Consider the following 18,134-nt stretch of genomic DNA (forward strand, 5'->3'; position numbering starts at 1 on the left):
GTCTGTCTGAGTTGAGGTTTTGTGATTGCACACACAGGCTTTTTAACAGTCCGATTTTAATGAAAATCAGTGTCGAACTCTCTCCCCTTTTCAGCGCATATACCAGAGATAAAGAGATGCTTAACTCCTCTCTCACTGGAAGTGAGAGTGCAATTGCTAAACGTCAAAACCTATTGAACTTTGACAGCTAATCGAGCTCAGTAGGTTTTGACGTTTATCAATTGGAAACGAGCGATGGCCAGATTGAAATCTTACCAAAAAATATGTAAACGGAGGGGTTTGTTCAAGACCACTTATAAAAAATGTGAAGCAATGAAAATTAAATAAATTTGTGAACTTTAAAGGTATTTGATGAAATGTTTTGTAATTTGAAGCACCATAGTATTATTTTCAATGGAAAATGATTAAAAACATTAAATGATTGAGAGCTAACAAGCTTGAAACCTTTTATTGGGTCATTGGGTGAAAGGTCAAAAGTCAGTTGTTCTAATATACTTTAAAAAGATTCAAATAGTTTCTCCATATAATAAATAACCACTGTATGGGTGGTATGTTGGGTGTTTTAATTTAAAATGCCCAAAAATTCTTATTTTGTTCGATCTGGCCATAATGGAAAATGTTATAAAAATGCTTATTTTGAAGCGCTCTMACGCTGCAATAAGTTGAACATCCCTTTATTCCTGGCATATACAATGCGACACTTTCACGAGGCGGTCTCTTCAATCCGAATGTGTACTTCTAAACATGTTAATGCCCCATTCAATTTCATGTAGCATAAAAACTTAAACAATATTATTGTTAATTAACGCTGACTGCTCTGCTACAAGGCCCAGCATATGTTCTGCGGATATTTTTGTGTACATATGAGTGTGTATAAGTGTGCGGCTAGGTATACTTCTGAAGTGTTCGCTCATTCCTCTCTAATTGGACTGGATGCTGCGGTATGGATTTCACAGGGAATAAATAGAAAACATCATTTAGTAGTCTTTGTTGTTGCTTGCGTGCTGGCGTCTGTGTTACACGTCTAAATAATTCTGTATCATGATGAGTTTAATCTTATCTCAAAAATATTATATGTGGAGTGGAAGATTTGACATGGTGACATTAAACCGTTATTGATCTTAGATTTCACTGGAACACACATACATATAGAACGGAACACGCAAAACAATGCAAAATTCCAAAAGTCCAGGAATTATGTATTCCCTTTTGTCAAGACTTATTTTACACTCTTTACCTTTTTTAACCAGTTCTAATATTTTGAAACTGACCTGTCTCCAAGTATACCCCAAATATGTTCGAATTCAACGCAGCAGGAACATTGTTTATATTTCGCAGACAAAAGTAGCCGAGTTAACAGCAGCGCGCCAATTGTTTCTTCTTTTTGCAATGTGGCGCCAACTGGAGACCAAGCGAATCCATGCCATTCTTTAGCTTGTCTTTTCAACGAAGTGGGGGTCTTCCTTTTCCTCTGCTTCCCCCTGCGGGTACTGCATCGAACATTTTCATAGCTGGAGTGTTTTCGTCTATTCGGACGACATGACTTAGCCAGCATAACCGTTGTCTTTTAATTCGCTGAACTATGTCAATATCGTTCCATCAAATGCGATATTCGCTAGGTCAACGCACAAGTGGTTATAAATCTCTCGCAGAACCTTTCTCTCGAAAACTCGTAACGTCGACTCATCAGATGTTGTTATCGTGCATGCCTCTGCACCATATAGCAGGGCGGGAATAATGAGTGGCTATTGAGTTTTGTTTTTGTTCGTCGAAAGAGGACTTTCCTTCGCAATTGCCTCATCAGTCCGTAGGAGCAGCTGCTGGCAAGAGATATTCTGCGTTGAGTCCGTGTACGCCGATACAAAAAGATTGTCTAGACGGAAAAACAGACACACATCAAGGACATCGGTTGCTGGTTCAATGGTTGCCCTTGCTTTTGACTGGAAAGCTACATTCTGGGCGCAGTGTATGGTTGGGATGGGACACTTAATAATTTTATGTCATTACTAACGAACGCCTAAACGACTCGCTATAGTCGCACTGATCCCAGTGGACTGAAGTGTGTCTGTTGGCTCGCCAAGTGCACGCTTGGATTTTTAACAGCGTTTTGGATTAGAAGTAGGAGGCATTCTGCCTGCGAAGTAAGCATAGTATGTAATGGAGGGCATCTGTGGAGTGGACACACGTTCACGCGGTCAATGGGCACAATTCCACCCGTGCGCGGCAACATTTCGTTGTGCGCTTGCTTTGTGGTTAATTTTATGTTCAGCCACACATATATAAGCGCATTTGTATTAAGTCGTGCACTTGTGAAAGCTCATGGTATGAAGTAACCGCATTATCCAGCCTTCTTATTTTCTCCACTCGCCTTTGCGCCGTCGAAAAAGAGCGGTTGGTTGTTGAGTTTTAAGCCTTCCGATAGACGTTGTTCGTTTTGCTGTTGAGAATTTGTTTTCGTCGAAATCCCGAGAGACCTTTGTACGATCACGTTCCGAATACTCAGCGCCTTGATGTGTTTGTATGTTCGTTCTTTTTATTGTTGTCGGTGTAGGTGATTGGACTGTGACTTAGGTTGGTTGGCGAACACTAAAGATTTCACCGTGCCCCGCAAAAGAAGTGGGTAACTTGCTGATGCCATAGAAATGCTCAGTTGCGTTGGAGTTAGCAACAAGCCGTTACACTCTTTCGTTTGTTACATTCTTTCGTTGTGTTTCGTCAAGTTTTCAGTTGATATTTTGGTTTCCAAAAACGTAAAAATACTGAAACGAAAATCCCGAAATACCGTAAATCCCACAACTCGCCGGCAGGTTCGCCTGCATTACGAAAAATATTTTCTTGCAGAGATTGCTTACGTCATGCTCATAGACCTCATCACGCACGTATTGATTGGTCTTCACCTGTGTGGCCGTCCGCTCAATCCAAGCTTGCGCCGAAGATGTTGCGCCGCTCTGGGCGCGTCGATTCATCTAATATAAGACAATGACGTAGCACAATCGCCGGGCCATGTGTTTGCCTACAACGTGGGTGGGAATTGGTGTAAATGCTGTTTTTCTTCATCAAAATATGAATTACCAAATTTGAAATCCGGAAATTTTGGTTGCAATTCAACGGTCGCTTGTAGTAACAATAAATGACTTGCTGTGTTGAAGGCGATATGTTCAGATGTGCAAAAGTATTAATACCAAAAAGTTGATACCAAAATATGGTTACTTATTAAATGCAGTACAGTTCCACAGAAGGTTTTTCTCAGAAGCTTGACTATTTCTAAATTAACTTCGGGAAGCGATCGCATGCCGCGTAGTGGTTTTATGTGATATATAGCGGACTTCAGTGTACATGATACTTGAGCCTGTGAAACATAATTTCAAATTTCGCTAAGCGCGCGTTGTACTTCGCAGAGTAAACGCTGCGTCACATTCGGCGGCCCATCAAAAGCCCCACCTTTTTTGAGCTGCAATTAATAGCTAATACATTCATTAATTAAAACCTCGCCAAGTAACAAATCAGATGATGATTTCAATTGAAGTTTTCAGCAAAAATAACAACAACGCTTCGCGTCCCTCCAACGAAAGTTTAACGTTTATTAGCCGGAATCCGGCCAACGCCAGGCGATACGCTTTCGTGATGAAGCATATTTTACGCCACATTCCAACATCGACACCACAATTGCTGTCTTCGATAATGATTTTAATTGAATGCCAACACATTGTATTCCATTTTCTCACCCGTTTTCGATTAGCTTGGTAATTTCATGAAATTTATTGATACGTTTGTTTGTTGATTAGCCTTGATTGAAAGCTGGCTCCAAACTTTTACACTCAACACCGCTCTTTAGTCATCCGATTGTGGCGATGGGGGGCCTCGCCACTCCTAATCAGTGTACTAGCACACGTGGGTATGTGAGGAGGAAGATACAATAGGGGATGGCGTGCGGCGTGGCACTCAGCGTACAGAAAATAGGGAAACATGCTCCATGTATGCATGGATCTTAGTCATGAAGAGCTCATATCAATTTCCAATTGCTTTCTTTTCTAGGTTAACAAATGATTGAATGTGGTTTTGATCACTTTTGACGGTGCGAGTGCCAAGTGTAACTTATAATCCACCAAAAGCGACAAAAGGAATGAAGAAAACAATATTTGCATTCAATTAAGTCGAAATGCGTCAAAACGGCTTTTGAAGAACGCGCGTCCGCCCTCGCAATCGCTGAAGGACTGAACTCGGATGCCAGATCATTTGCAGCGTCTGCATTAAGAAGGAGAATTTCCCTGCGAATTAATTGATGAGAATTAAAAATAAGAAACGCGGACTTTAAATTTATAGTGCAACGCGTGCGGAAAACGTCAAATAATACATCTGTAGGCGTGCATGCGGCAGATAAACTCGTGTCTTCGCGAGCGGTAGGCGTAGAAATTCGCACATTTTCCCTTTTTAATTCCGAATTCGCGCAGCGTCCGCGATATTTGTGCAACAAATTCGCCGTGAAAAGCGTGCAGTAAATTTCGAATTACAAAAAAAAAGTAATAATAAATAAAAGCGACGAAAGAAACCCAAAACAAAATAAATAATGTTTATAATAAATATATCCGCGGTGAGTGAAGAGGAGAGTTCGGAGCGCGCAACAGCAGAATAGCGAGATATGTTCTTGAAAGGCGATTTTTAATTCGATTCGCCCGTTTCCGGTGTTGTAGTCAGCGCAATAAGCGACTGCGAAATTAATTAAAGTAATTTTAATACAATATATACAAGACGAAGCTGCGCAATGTACGCAGCGAAGAGGCGTTGTTGAAAAAAATTAAGGAACGAATTAAATCACCAGACAAATCTGTAAAAGTAACAGCAAGAAATATATCAAAATGACTATGAAATCAATGAAATACTCCGATTGTGATACAATCATGGACGGTTATAATCCAGTGCCACCGCCATTGCCGCGCCGGGTTCCGCCCGTCCGAAACATCTACGCCGAACCATTTGCTCACGAACCCAACCACTCAAACAGGTAAATTCCTACTCTTCTCTTGGCTTTTAATTTCCTTTTAGAAACAAACGAGATTTTCAAGGCGAAGCTACATATGTGCGCATATGGTAGGTGATCTTGGCAATAATTCGATTTTGAAATAATTTCATTTAAAAAATAAATTCGCACGTTTAAATATGATTTCAGCGACAATAATTTTGCTTGATCGCACCTTGCACAGAGCCACAAGGCTGTTCGCGTACAGGTGAGGAAGCTTTTCGGAAGCTATAAAAAAACTGATACTTGAAGCGAATGCGAATGTTCGCTGATAACAATCTTGTGTTTTCAAAAATATGCACCTACAAATTTAGCGTTGTGCTATTGCCGCATATTGCGGCAAATGCGGACAGTTGAACTACTTGAAATTTATGCTTTTGAACCGGCGTGAACATAAAACACGACAGACCGACCGAGAGCGCTAGATAACGCAGCGCTGGAATGCCGCAAAGTATGCACATTTATTTGCGTTGCGTTTCAGGTAGACGGCACGGCGCAGCGTCTTTGAAGCAGGCGGAAGCCTTAAAACGCCAATGTTGAGGAGCGCCGCGCGTGGAAAAGGAGGACAGGCGCGATCAAAGTGACTGTGAACTTGCTACTTGCCATGAAAAAGTGTAAAGCGGCGCGAAAAACCAGCGGTAGCGGCAACGCCAGTCAAAGAGTGTTCTAAGCGCACCGCGGAATAATTTTTGTGCACGAATGCTTGTTGTATGCCGCCTTTCGTGAGCTGTAGTTGAAACAGCTACCGTCTTGACTGCTGGGCACAATTTAAGCTCACTTGCAATGCAGCGGCATATATAGATCGACCCTTGCGGCACAGCTGCTCGCAAAGCACGCTGAAAGGGCACTGCTGGCCTCCATTTGCTCGCACCTGGAAGTGCAGTGGCACATAAAGTAAGCACACGGTTGCCCAGTGCGACGATGGAAAGTCAGAGAGCTAAACATACGAATGTGTGTTTCTGTTTACGGGGGTGCAGGACTCGAGTGCAGCACAACGGACGGCAACAACATTCAAAGGGATTACGCTATCTGCGCGACTTGGCAAGGGCTTCGGCGTGTCTCAGTTTCTTTCTCGATTTCGAACTCAATGTCTGCGAGCAAGTACAAACCCCATTCATGTGCATATACATATATACATATGTACTTATGTGCAAGAGCAATTGTTGTTATGTGTAAAATAGGGCACGTGTTCCCGTTACGCGCACCATTTCGACAGTTAACAAAGCTAAATGAAAGTTTATAGGAAGCGCGTGCTGAAGCCATCGACCAAGCCGAGAGTGCCGGCGGGTAGAGGGCAGGTTAAGACGCTCGGTTGAAAGCAAATAGGCGAGAGGGCAAAGGGGTGGTTGAGGCATGGCCTTTGTGAGTGCCCGCAGGGAAGGTAACCATTCGTAGGATAACGAGCACATAAGCAATATGGCAAATTAGCCGAACTCAGGCCATAAAAACGGCAACAACAAATGTGTACAAATGGGCGTACAAAAACAAATATAAATATAATAAAAACGAAATAACAATGGCAACATATTACAACATTAGCGACTATTAGAGAAAATCCTTTCGGCTATACATAAACACGTTTCGATGCGTGGAAGCGACGGACACAAAGAACGAAGACCAGGAATTTAATGAAATGAGAGAAGAAATATGGGAAGTGCGGCACATAAAATGAGGGCATTGCCTACTGAACCTAAATGCCATTAAGGGATACTTGAGGATATTATGTAAATTGGTGAATTTATTGGTGAATTTATTTGTAGCTATTCAAATAAATGGAGTGCCTCATATTCGCTCACGCGCACAGGCTTATTTGTACCCTGAGATTGTTAAAGACACAGAACACTTTTCAGTTCGCATTCATATGTGCCTATTAGCCAGGACACGTGATGAATGCAAAATTGGACTAAACTCGAAATTATTCTCTTTTCAGTCGAGAGTATGGATCCTTGGCTTATGGCTCAAGGTACTAAAAGTCATTTCAAATAAGATATAACTTGGCATATACGATATTATGAAAACAGAATTCACCTCCGAATATCCCATTTTTGACCTTCACTCCACGAAGAGCTTGGGTCTCCGGCTGGAGTCCTCTTCCCAGTCATTTGACTTAGGTTTTTAGCACAGTACAATAAAGATTAAAATTTAAATTAAACCAACAAAGTTTTTATATAAAACGAACAATACCTAGCGTCCTCAGAAATCCCTGCAAAATTACCATAAATTAATTATTTTCAAATCGTTTAGCCCAATCTACAACTTCGCGTGTTTCATTCCGCAATTCCGCAATTCCACGATATTACTGTATTAGTTGTGTCTGAAAGAACGCAAGAGCCTATCAGAATGTACCGTCTTTGCTTATGGTTCCGAGTGTGTGCCCCTCTGCATAATTTCAATTAGTTCAGTGTGTGTCCCCATGTCTTCCACCGCTGCCTCCGAAGCATTGCTAATTGACATTTTGTGAAACGGATAATTCCCAGGAAATTGTGTCGACAGTTTGCCAATAAATGGGGTTCAATTGGGAAGTCAATTAAGATGGACAACGCTCCTCCCTTCAAGCGCATCACCAAATGCCCGAAATATGTGCAAAAAAGTGACAAGCGGCGAAGTAATCAAGATACAATTGAATTTGCTAGAAAAGCAAAAAAACCTAGTACTGTGATTTTGTGGGAGAGTCTTCAAAAAAAAAGAGCAAGCAACTCTAGCGTCTACATAAATACATTTATAATTAAAAGTTAATGAGCAACTTCCCGCTGCCATACAGGAATGCAGTCAAATTGGTCGTAGTTTTTGCGGAGTGCGCTTTCTTAGGACTTTCTACGTGTCCCAGTGTCATGGAAATGAGTATTTAAATGACAATTGAATTTTAAAAAGGTACAACAATAGTAGCAAAAGCAAAAACAATAAAGGTATAAACGCTGCTGAGGCTGGAGGCCCGCATCTGTCACTAATTGCGCTTGTCCGCTCGAGCGCTGCAGCTCAGGTCGGTCGCGAGGGTTAAGCGGTTAACATATTTTTACGAACCTACGACATGAAAAGCCCTATTAATTTCCTCTTCTGTGAGTTTTTTTGGATTACATATTAAACAAATGCCATAAAAGGCAGAAGCGCGCGTTGAACGAGGCCGGTGGCCAGCAGAGCGCGACATTCTTGTTTAATTGGAAATGTAATACCACAACATATTTTTTATTTGAAAAATGTCATAAACAAAAAATATTAAACCTGAAACGAAATGAACAAATGTGGTACCAAAGAAGAAGGGTGGATCGAAGATGCTGAACACACGGCAAACAGCAGGGAATTCGTCGCCGCACTGTCACTTGGCTCTGTCACTCGCCAACGACTGTGGGCAGCAACGGCTTTCGGTGCAGGGCGACAAGCGCGTAGGCCGAGTGATGGCTGGTGGTAGCGGTATTTCGACACGTGCTTTGGGGTTAGCTTAATACCAAATTAAGACTGCCGTCATGCAGTTTCCTGGAGCCGGAGCTATCGTTTTTGGTGAGATTTTTAATTATTGCCATCACCAACATGTGTATGCCTCAGCGGGGGTCCAGTGCTTTTATCACACACATATAAAAATTAATAAAATCAGATGGTTGGATAAGCGAAGTTCCATTTTACGGCTTTGTGTTGTTGAAGTTATGGTCATGTGACGACGGCAACAATTCAATTGATTTTTCGGAAAAAAATTAAGCCTGATTGGGCGTAGCATCGCTCAGCATGCCTTGTCGCTGCGCTGTTGTCGGACTCGTCGTTCGAAACTGGGACAATTGTACTGACATGTCAACGCCACATTCGTTTACCAATTGCCGGCATTAGCGCCTCCGCATGATCGTCAGCTTCACATTTGGCTTGCAACCAATTTTCATGCGTATGTGTGTATATGTGTGCTTGGGACTCGTGCGTGCGGATGCATAAATGACAGTTACGTTTAATTGTCAATTTGATAAATCAAGCATTGCCGTAATATATGCAACAAACTGTCTTCACGCTTGGTCCCATTGGCTCACGCTTGTGAGCCTTATGTGCAACCACTCATCTGTTGCGCTCAGCTGCACCCAGTGCCACACACATACGCGTGCGTGACGCAATCGTGTGGAAACGCCTTTCTTTGTCTTCTTTGGCCAACGTTCTTCTTGTTATTGTTATTGTTCCTTAACGAGCAACTCAAGTGTGCTTAATTAGCATATGAGCTCCGGCCGAACGGCCAGTGTGCAACCACCGCCCAGTGTATTGAGAAGGGGTTAATAAAATTTTAAAAGCATATTGTAATATTTATAGGCTTTTATTTAAAGGATTAATATTTCAATACGTTCTTTATACGCTTGGCCGCCTGCATAACGGTACGGGTGAGAAATGTGTCTACGAATTTGATATTTTGATCTTAATGAAATTGAGTTCAGTGAAAGTACTTCTGTTATGTACATAAAGTGCGTAGTAACGGGACATAGTTTCGTTGCCGAAAAATGCACTAAATCGTAGTTCTCTTCGTGGAGGCTGCTTTTTCACTTCGTCTTTGAGAGATCCCGCGGGCACTGCCTTAAGAGAATAGTCATTAATCCTCTCAATTAACATAGAACATTTCGTTTCCCCATTTGATACTTTCAGTGAGGAAATTTGTATTTCAAATCATCGGGACGATGACAACATCAATCAGCAACACTAACAAACAAGAGGCGATGAAACACGAGACGAAAGTTTCTCATGCCAATATGCCCGAACACACATACATATACATTAAGATATACACAATAGCGCAAATGCAAAGCTGGCTATGGTTTTGGAAGCTGCACGGGTACCACAAGGAACTGATATTTTGCTCTGCTCTAGTCACGTGTTTGACAGCGGTCTCCGCAGCCAGACAGCTAGCTTGTCCCAGAGATGGGAAGACAGAAATCAAATTATAGCAAATTTGAATTGGAGAATTCGATTAAATGCAAATCGATCGGAGATGACGAAGATCTCATGTGCCCCGACAAAGAGAGACGTCCAGTGCGAAAGCAGAAAGAAAGAGGAAAAGGGAATGCAAAATATGCGAAAAGAATAAAACAGCTACACAGCTGGCTGGCTTTGGGTGGCCTAGACCGTCGAGGCCGTTGAGCCGTTGAGCCGAAGAGCCGAGCATGTCGATGTGTGAATTGCTATGACGCGAGTTGCGGCAAAATAAGCAAAATGCAGGATTTATTGCAGCGTAATGCGAATGTAATTGCATTAATATTATTGAGGCGCTCCCCGGGCAGCGAACGCACGAACACAACCGAAGTGATGAGGCTGAGTGCATTTTCGCCACGGCAGCAAAAACAAAGGAAATAACGGGCTATGTGCTGCTTTCATTGCTTTCGACCTGCCAGTGGAATCTGCGCGCTATGTTATGAATTTTAAATTGCTGATGCACGCACTCACAGAGACACACACATGTAAATGCTTCGTAGCAACACATGGAGGTCTAGAGCGAAGAATTGCTAACTTGTGAAGCGACCGTAGCGCGACTGCATGTGGAAGGGTGGAACTGCCTCGTAATGAGGCACCGCTTACATGACACATCACGATTAATGCGTACAGATTTATGCAAATGTGTCTGTGTTGGTGCCGCTAAACAGTTTAGCACTCGTTTAGCGCGGTTGCAGCCGCTATGATACGTATACAGAGTTCCACACAAGCCACACGCACACACTGACCAAGCCGCCAGATTGCATTCATGCAACCGATTTTAAACAGTAAGCGAAATTGGTGTTGAAACTCGACACTTCGGGGGTTCTGCATAATCACTCACTCGCACGTATGTAACTACAAGGAAATGCAAATATGCCTGAAACAATAAAATTAAAACGTTTAATGAATAAAACAAACTCAAAGCTGGGATGTGAAGGGTGCAATAGAAGCCCAAACGAAACTGAATGTCCATAACGCCTCCAGCGACGCCTAACTGTAGTACGAACAGCCATAAAACACCAAAAGAACGAAAACCAATAGTGAAGAATTTGCGCGCGGCAAATGAAGTATTGCAAATGAAATCGGCGCGCCGCCAGGCAAACTGCCGCCGCAGTTCTGCAGCCATGCGACGCATGCCACCGCGAGCGCTGTGTGCTGCACAACGCGCATATGCCCAGGAGAATCATACCCCTCTCTCCTTCCTGAGCGTGCTCGAACATGTCTTAATTTCCTTACTTTTTTAAAAGCTTATAGCCGCGCCTGCCAGAAACATTGCCTCGTGGAAGCCTGCCATAATCGCAATAACTTACAAATATTGCACTTCGTTTTTACGACTTTGCATTTCAATGCGATTTTTGGCTACACTCATTGCGGACGGACACCAGTGCCTCACTGCAATTTTACTAGAGGTGCTCTAATGAACTTGTACAAAATGGGAAAGCACCCCGGCTTTAATACCAGTCCCACTCGATGCAGAAATGTGTCTTCATATTGCACTTTTTATAAAAAAAATGTTTGTTTGAACTCATAAACACCAAACGAGGAATCCGCTTTCACAAACGACCCGTAGGCACTTTGGTACCGCAATCTTTCCTCTGCTCCCACCCTGTTCAGACACTTGTATTTCCTGGGAGGTGCATTCATGCCACATTGTCAAATTATCCGTCATTTGTTGTATTCCGTATCCACTTCACACTCTGCCAAAGATGAACGTTTTTGGGAAGGGATTGAGGTGCGGTGCGAAGGGTATTTTACATGGCGGGCATATTAGATCTCCGTTCGCTATTCTATGCCATGGCCACAAATCAATTTGATGCAACTACACTAAATTACTATATGCCACAACATCATAAGCGCTGTGGCAACAGTCTCACCAGCAGCAACAAGCGGTGTACAACAACTGCGCCTTCCCAATGTGTTCAGATTGGCATTGTAGTCAATGAACTGTCGTGGCACCAGAAAAGTCAAAAAAAAAAAAAAAAATACAGTGAGTGGAGAAAAACATGTATGAGGGTGTGTCCAAATAGTGACTTAGGCGAAGAGACCGGGAAGGGAAGTTCCGTTTTAGCACAACTCGTGCAATTAAATGACATGACATTTGATTTGTACCTTTCAATCTTCCTCCTTCATTCTACGGCGCGCGGTGGTGAAAATTCATTGCTACCCCGACAACTATCACACTTTGGTCTTCGTTTTCTTATGAAAAATTGCAGCTTTACTGGCGTTAGGTCCTACCACTCCGCCGATGGGCAAAACAACGCGGCCATGAAATTGTATTTCACTTTCACGCAATTTGACTTTCCTTCGACAGTGCAAAATCATTCACTCACTCATCCACTGCGCTTGACTCTGCAAGTGGTTAAGGTGCGGTGGGGTGGTGAAGTGTCTCACACATGCCTAATGTAGAGTGGAAAGAGAAGTGTGTCGCCCGACGTCGCGGGTGAGAGAACAAGATTAATGATCTTGCGAATGTTAACGCGCTCCCTGTCTGGGTACGCTACCTTTGAGGAGCAGAGGCGACGCGAGCGAAACATCATTTATAATTTCAGAGATATCAATGCTCCAAGACCTGCAGAAAAGACGCCACAGGCATGAATATGATTTGCAAAATATTGCAGGGTACACCTTGCAGTTACATTCCTCAAACACCCGCAGTGCGTTATCAAGGACTAAGCGGCTGTCAGGCGATTAAAAGTTTGTCAAATGGGTAGCGAGTATCTCGGCATGCAACAATATTTAATAGCAGAGCTGGCTTCAGTTGCTTGAGTATAGAATCGCAACAATTAAAAGTGTTGCTGGAGCCTCCAACTGGCCTCTATCTTTGCCGCGGCAAAACCGAATGAAAACGAAGTCCTGCGCTATGAAGGAATAAAATAGTCGTAAACAATTTCATAGAGCTTTCAATTGTGTATATCGTAAATTACTTTATTCTATTAAGGCATCAGGCGTAAACAAAGCGCACTCGCTTCTCCATGGAATGATGCAATACCGGTGACTGCCGTCACTAGATACGCCTGAGCTATCGCTAATTTCCTATGAGAATGGCCGCTCTGTCTGGGTGATTGCATCACTGAGTGCTGGGGCTTATGACTCAATGAAAGCATGCAGGCGCTGTGCCTGTTGTGGCTTGCAGTCCCTTAGCTAGAACGCTTGTTTTGGAGCCAATGTTGTACTCAGCGGGCAAAGCTAATTGGCAGCTCGTTGCACTTACTCACACGTTTATGTCCGTACTAACTACTTAAGTGATAATCTAGCAGCTCATACTCGCTGTGCGTTTTCAAACACAACCGTTATGACACTCGCGTATTTCATTCGGGAATGGTGCAACATCAGTGATTGTTCGCTTTTAATTCAACTCTAGGCTTTCTCCCTTATTATTTCGTACTTTTATTTGTGGCTTTTATGATTTCCGTTCTTCTCTGGGCGCGTACGTTGCTTGGTGCAATGGCGGTTGCAGTTGCCTTGCACTTAAAACACTATAAAACCGTCATTTCAGCAAATTGCTGAGAATCGAATTAAATGAAATTTTATTTCACTTTCCTGAAAATGGCACTTTGGAGCGAACACATCGCGACCATCGACAGCGAATGCCGACCGTCGTGGCCCGCTTGGCATCTGGCGTAATTTTGTTGCTGATGCAATTTAGAAAATGTTGTTATTTGCTGCAAAGTGTCTGCACTCACATTATTTGAAATGCAATTTCCCATTTCCCCCGCTTCTTTGGGTGGGTGTAAGTACAATTCCGTATTCGAGGGCAAAGTGGCCAAGCGTAAAACTTGTCGAACTTCTGAAACCGAAGTGCAACATGTTGAGACATTAAAATTCAATAAATTGCCTGACAAACTTATATGAAAATAAAGCGGTTTTAAATAAATTAAAATGACTGAGCGTAGTTGCAGCCTCTATTGAGATTATGTATTAACAACTAAATCTTTAAAGTAAATGCATTTCCTAGATCATCGGACAAAGGAGTCTGTATTTTTTTGGGACTTTGGATCAGAAACTATGCATCGTTCCAAAGACACGGTTCAGGCTCCAGTGAGGCGGTATAATTAAGTTCCTTTAACGCTTTTATGAGCTCTTAACTTCCACAGCTGGGAGTTGCACGAGTGTTCCTTTGAGGTTAGTTTGAATAGTTTGTTTTCTCCTTACTCTTCCCCTTAATTCGTCTTCTATTTGCTACATTTGGGACCGCACTGTCATGAAATCATTTCCGGTCTATTTAATTAATCAATATCTTGGGCACATTGGCTGTTGCTAGCCACCTACTGGAGGAATAAGCGAACTGATGGCGCCTACAGTGATCCCACAAATTGACAATATGCGATTGTGTGAGGGTGTAGGCTGTACTGCGTTCATGGAGCAGTAGATTGGCTTGGAAAAATGAAAATATAATAATAAAAGCTCGATTGATTTTTAATTAAATATCTGTCTGCAGCAGACGCCTTTGGAAACTAAAAAATCATTCACACACATACAACGGCCGCCTCAAATCAATGCACAAAAAAAATTCGAGGAAATATGTGGGAGCTGCCAAGTGTAAGGCAGTGAGCCATATTGACTCGAATAGGCGAAGCGTCGCGAAATCAATACAAATTTGCATGGAGCTCATACGCTCTAATGGGTGGGCGCAAGGAATGCGCCATACGGGAGTATCATGTACTTGTATTTGTTTTTTTGGCAATTTCGTGTTGAATATTAAAACGTGACAGAAATTTTCAATGAAAAAAGTGAGTGTGTAAAAAATATGCAAATACAAGAGCGAAACAACGGAGCCACACCCCTGATACTTGTTACATTTGTTAACATGCCACCTTTGGCACCGGAAGTTTGACAATATTGCCATCTTCTCAAGGACCGGTGTGCGGAATGTGAATTCACTGGTGTACCAGGCAAGTGTGTCGCTAAAGCTCCTTGTTCGCTTATGTTTATGAATGGCCGGTTAGCTGCGCTGCTAAAGCTCGAGCTTGCATTAAATGTGGCAGCCGCCGCATCATATGTGAAAGCGCGTCTTGCCCGCATCCCACAAAGCACGTGCGACATACGAGGTGTGTTCAAAAAGTAAACACGAAATTAAGTGCGCGGATGCATTCCGACTGTTGACTGTGGCATACGGAGAAGCTACCTTGGACCGAAGCAACGTTTATCGGTGGTACAAAATGTTCTCAGAAGGCCGAGAAGRTGTGACAAAAATTGGCTTTTGCACCACGATAACGCCCCTGCTCATACATCGTTGCTTGTGTCTAATGATGCCGCAGCCCCCGTATTCCCCAGATCTGACCCCCTGTGACTTTTTCTTGTTCCCTAAACTGAAGAGGCCTATAAAAGGACGACGTTACGCTTCTCTTAACGCGATAAATACGGCATCGAAGGAGGAGCTGAAGAAGATAAGAAAAAAAATGTTTTGATATGAATGATAATTTTTGAAAAAAAAAAAACGCAAAATTCGCGATACGTTTTGAACACACCTCGTGTGTCCTCAAACACATTTTCATGCGAAGTCACATTAGCATCTGTTCACATTTGCCAAGGCGTTGCTGTTGTTTCTGCGACGCAGGGAATGTGTATCATCTGACTTGTATGTCCTCGGCTGAAATGAGGAGCTCGAAGGGCAGCATCGTTTGCCGACTTCCCCATCTCGTTGACTGAGTGCTCGTTGTTGTTGGACCTGTCGCAGAAACATCGCACGCCAGCCTATCACGTACGATTTCCATCAATATCGTGACGTTTTACTTTTTCTTGCCGATATTAGCTTTTCTCGTTTTTTTTTTTTTTTTTGTCATTCTCGCCCTGTGCTCTTTCGCGTTAATGTTCCATATATTTATTACGTTTACTTGTATTTCGATGCTATGAAACTCTCATGATGCCACTGATATTGTATTTATCGTCGTTCCCTTCATGCTCGTTGTTCTTGTTGCTTTTTTGCGTCTCAGCCATTAACGACTTTTTGGCAATTCTTGTCGGTACCTCGTCCGTTGTGTCTAGCTCTGCATCCATGCTGTGGCAAGCTGGTGGTTTCGCGATTGGCTTGCGAGCACATGTAGCAAGTGAGCTAATGACCAAACTTTGTTCCAGAATTTATAGAAGCTGACAAAGTTCTGCTTCGCCAAATGATTCAAATGGTCATTGTTGTGGCTCCAATCGCCGTAATAAATATGTATTAGCTGAATGATCTGCTGCGTTTTACTGCAGTTTCAACTTCTACTCGGGCAGTGGTGCATGCGCTTGAGTGCTTGTGTTCTTTACACTTAACGCGTTTTTGTTTCGGACGAAGAAGCGAACAACGTGAGCCATTTCATCACAACATCAAACAGCGATAAGCCCATAAACACGTACTCAGTGATTCTTGGTAGGAACTTGCCCCATGCATCTCCTCTTAGGAAAAACCAGTTTAACTGTGGCATTTCGTGAATAGGTTTAAGTGGTTACCTACAAACACGTATGTGCAACATAAAGAAAACATGTCGCGCAGCACTGCTTCACCTACCAAAAGAAGAAAAACACAACAACAATAAAAAGTAAAAAAAAAAAAAACAAAAAAAAAAAATAAAAAAAATAAAAAAATAAGACTACAAACACTGCTGTCTTTGGTCATTGGCAATCGACAGCAACCCGAACAGCAAGCAAATGCGGCTGACTTGGCTTCAACGACATCTCTGGCCTTAGAGCGTGCAGACCGCGCTGCTCTTGTGTTCCGCACAGGCGTCTGCAGTTGTTTTTCTTGTTGGTGTTTGTGTTGGCTAAAGAAGCATGCAAAAAACAACATCCAATCTCCTCTCGACCGGACAGACGTCAACCGTCGCCATATAATCGTCTTCGTGTACCGGTGTCTACAGCATACTTGCCGGAGCGAAGCTGTGTCAAGCGGACTTGCAGTCCATAGATGGCATCTTAAAAGCATAAAAGCTGTTTGCACGTTTCTGCTGCTTCGCTGCCGCCACCGTCCAGACATTTCGGAAGATTTGAACTGGCCGCTGGCCGAAGAACTATGAAAAGGCAAGGGAAAAAGCAAGAGATTATAAAACAAAACCAAAATTAGCAGAGAAGCAGCAACATATAAGATGAAACAACTGCACCACGGACAGTGGCTGCTCTAAAACTTGTTTGCCATTTGCGGCGGAGCGCAGAGGTTGTTGTGCTAGGGCCGCTGTCGCTGGACCACTCTTAGCCAGATTTACTTGAGTGTGGGGCTGTTCATTTGTATATGCTTTCCTGCTTTGCAAGTTTTGACCCGCTCCTCTGAATCAGACCGTCGCTAGCCCGCCTCTTTTACGCTGTTTGTTTTCATATGGTGAGATAAGTTGCAAAAACATTTCGCACCGAAGCGTAGGAGGATTGGCAACAAGAATTAAAGAAAATATTATTAAAAGAACAAGCCAAATGTGGAGATGCGGACCCTGTAGAGTCCCGCTGCTGATTGTTGGCTGCTGCAAGCCGTCCAACGGCCAAGTGATAAGTGTGTATTTTACGTGACAACAACAAGCGCCTCGCAAACTACAGAGCTGTGAGAAATTTTTCAAGTTAATGAAAAATGATTTCACTTGCTGGCGCCAATCGCCTCGAATTTATTTACTGAAAATAATGTGAATTCACCTCTGTTGTTTTCATTTGGTCATTTTAATGTATTCCATGCATTTTATTTTCTGGACAGTTGTTTTGATGTGTGGCAGTTGCAGCCTCGGACGAATTTACGGTCCGCGGTTCACGGTCGACGTTTGCCTCGGTGTTCGCGAACCGGCGCCGTCACAACATTACGAAATCAGCGCCACAACACGGTATTGCAAATATTCTGACAACCACATCAACAAACCTAACAAACAGTGCCAAGGGAACACTGCGAGTAACTTGAGTGCAGACGTGAGCCGAGCGGATGTTGCCAACGTCGAAACTGTCAATATTATTTTGACTTCATCTTCATTTTGCCAATTTTTGTTTGATTCTCTCTTGTATTCTCGCTTCCGCGTTGTGTTAATAGCAGCTTTTGACAGTGTGCCATTGTAAATGTTGTTGGACCCCGCCGTCGATTATCGCTTCGCTCTGCAGCATTCTTCTTGATCCTTATCACAGCTTCGCTTTCGTACGCAGTCAGAAGCTCCCACTAGGTGCGGTTGCATTATATTTGTAGATGGAATATACGATTTTGACTTCCATGCTTGAGTGTTGTTGTTTTCTATTTGCATGGCACTTT

General features: G+C 42.9%; 1 protein-coding gene across 3 annotated transcripts in view; it reads left to right on the forward strand.

Moving 5' to 3' along the window:
* Positions 1-18,134, forward strand: part of LOC108978828 (teneurin-a) — a 167,491-nt gene that overhangs the window by 27,425 nt on the left and 121,932 nt on the right. For 2 of the 3 annotated variants that reach the window (XM_018949295.1, XM_018949296.1), the window contains exon 2: positions 4,036-5,002. The exons of the other annotated variant lie outside the window; for it this stretch is intronic. In XM_018949295.1, coding sequence (XP_018804840.1) covers positions 4,857-5,002 — 146 coding nt within the window. In that variant the 5' untranslated portion in view covers positions 4,036-4,856. The remainder of the gene's footprint in view (positions 1-4,035; positions 5,003-18,134) is intronic. 3 annotated transcript variants of the gene reach the window in all.

The sequence above is a fragment of the Bactrocera latifrons genome, unplaced genomic scaffold (genome assembly GCF_001853355.1).
Source record: "Bactrocera latifrons isolate USDA-ARS-PBARC rearing strain unplaced genomic scaffold, ASM185335v1 scaffold_128, whole genome shotgun sequence".
NCBI classification, from domain to species: Eukaryota; Metazoa; Arthropoda; class Insecta; order Diptera; family Tephritidae; genus Bactrocera; species Bactrocera latifrons.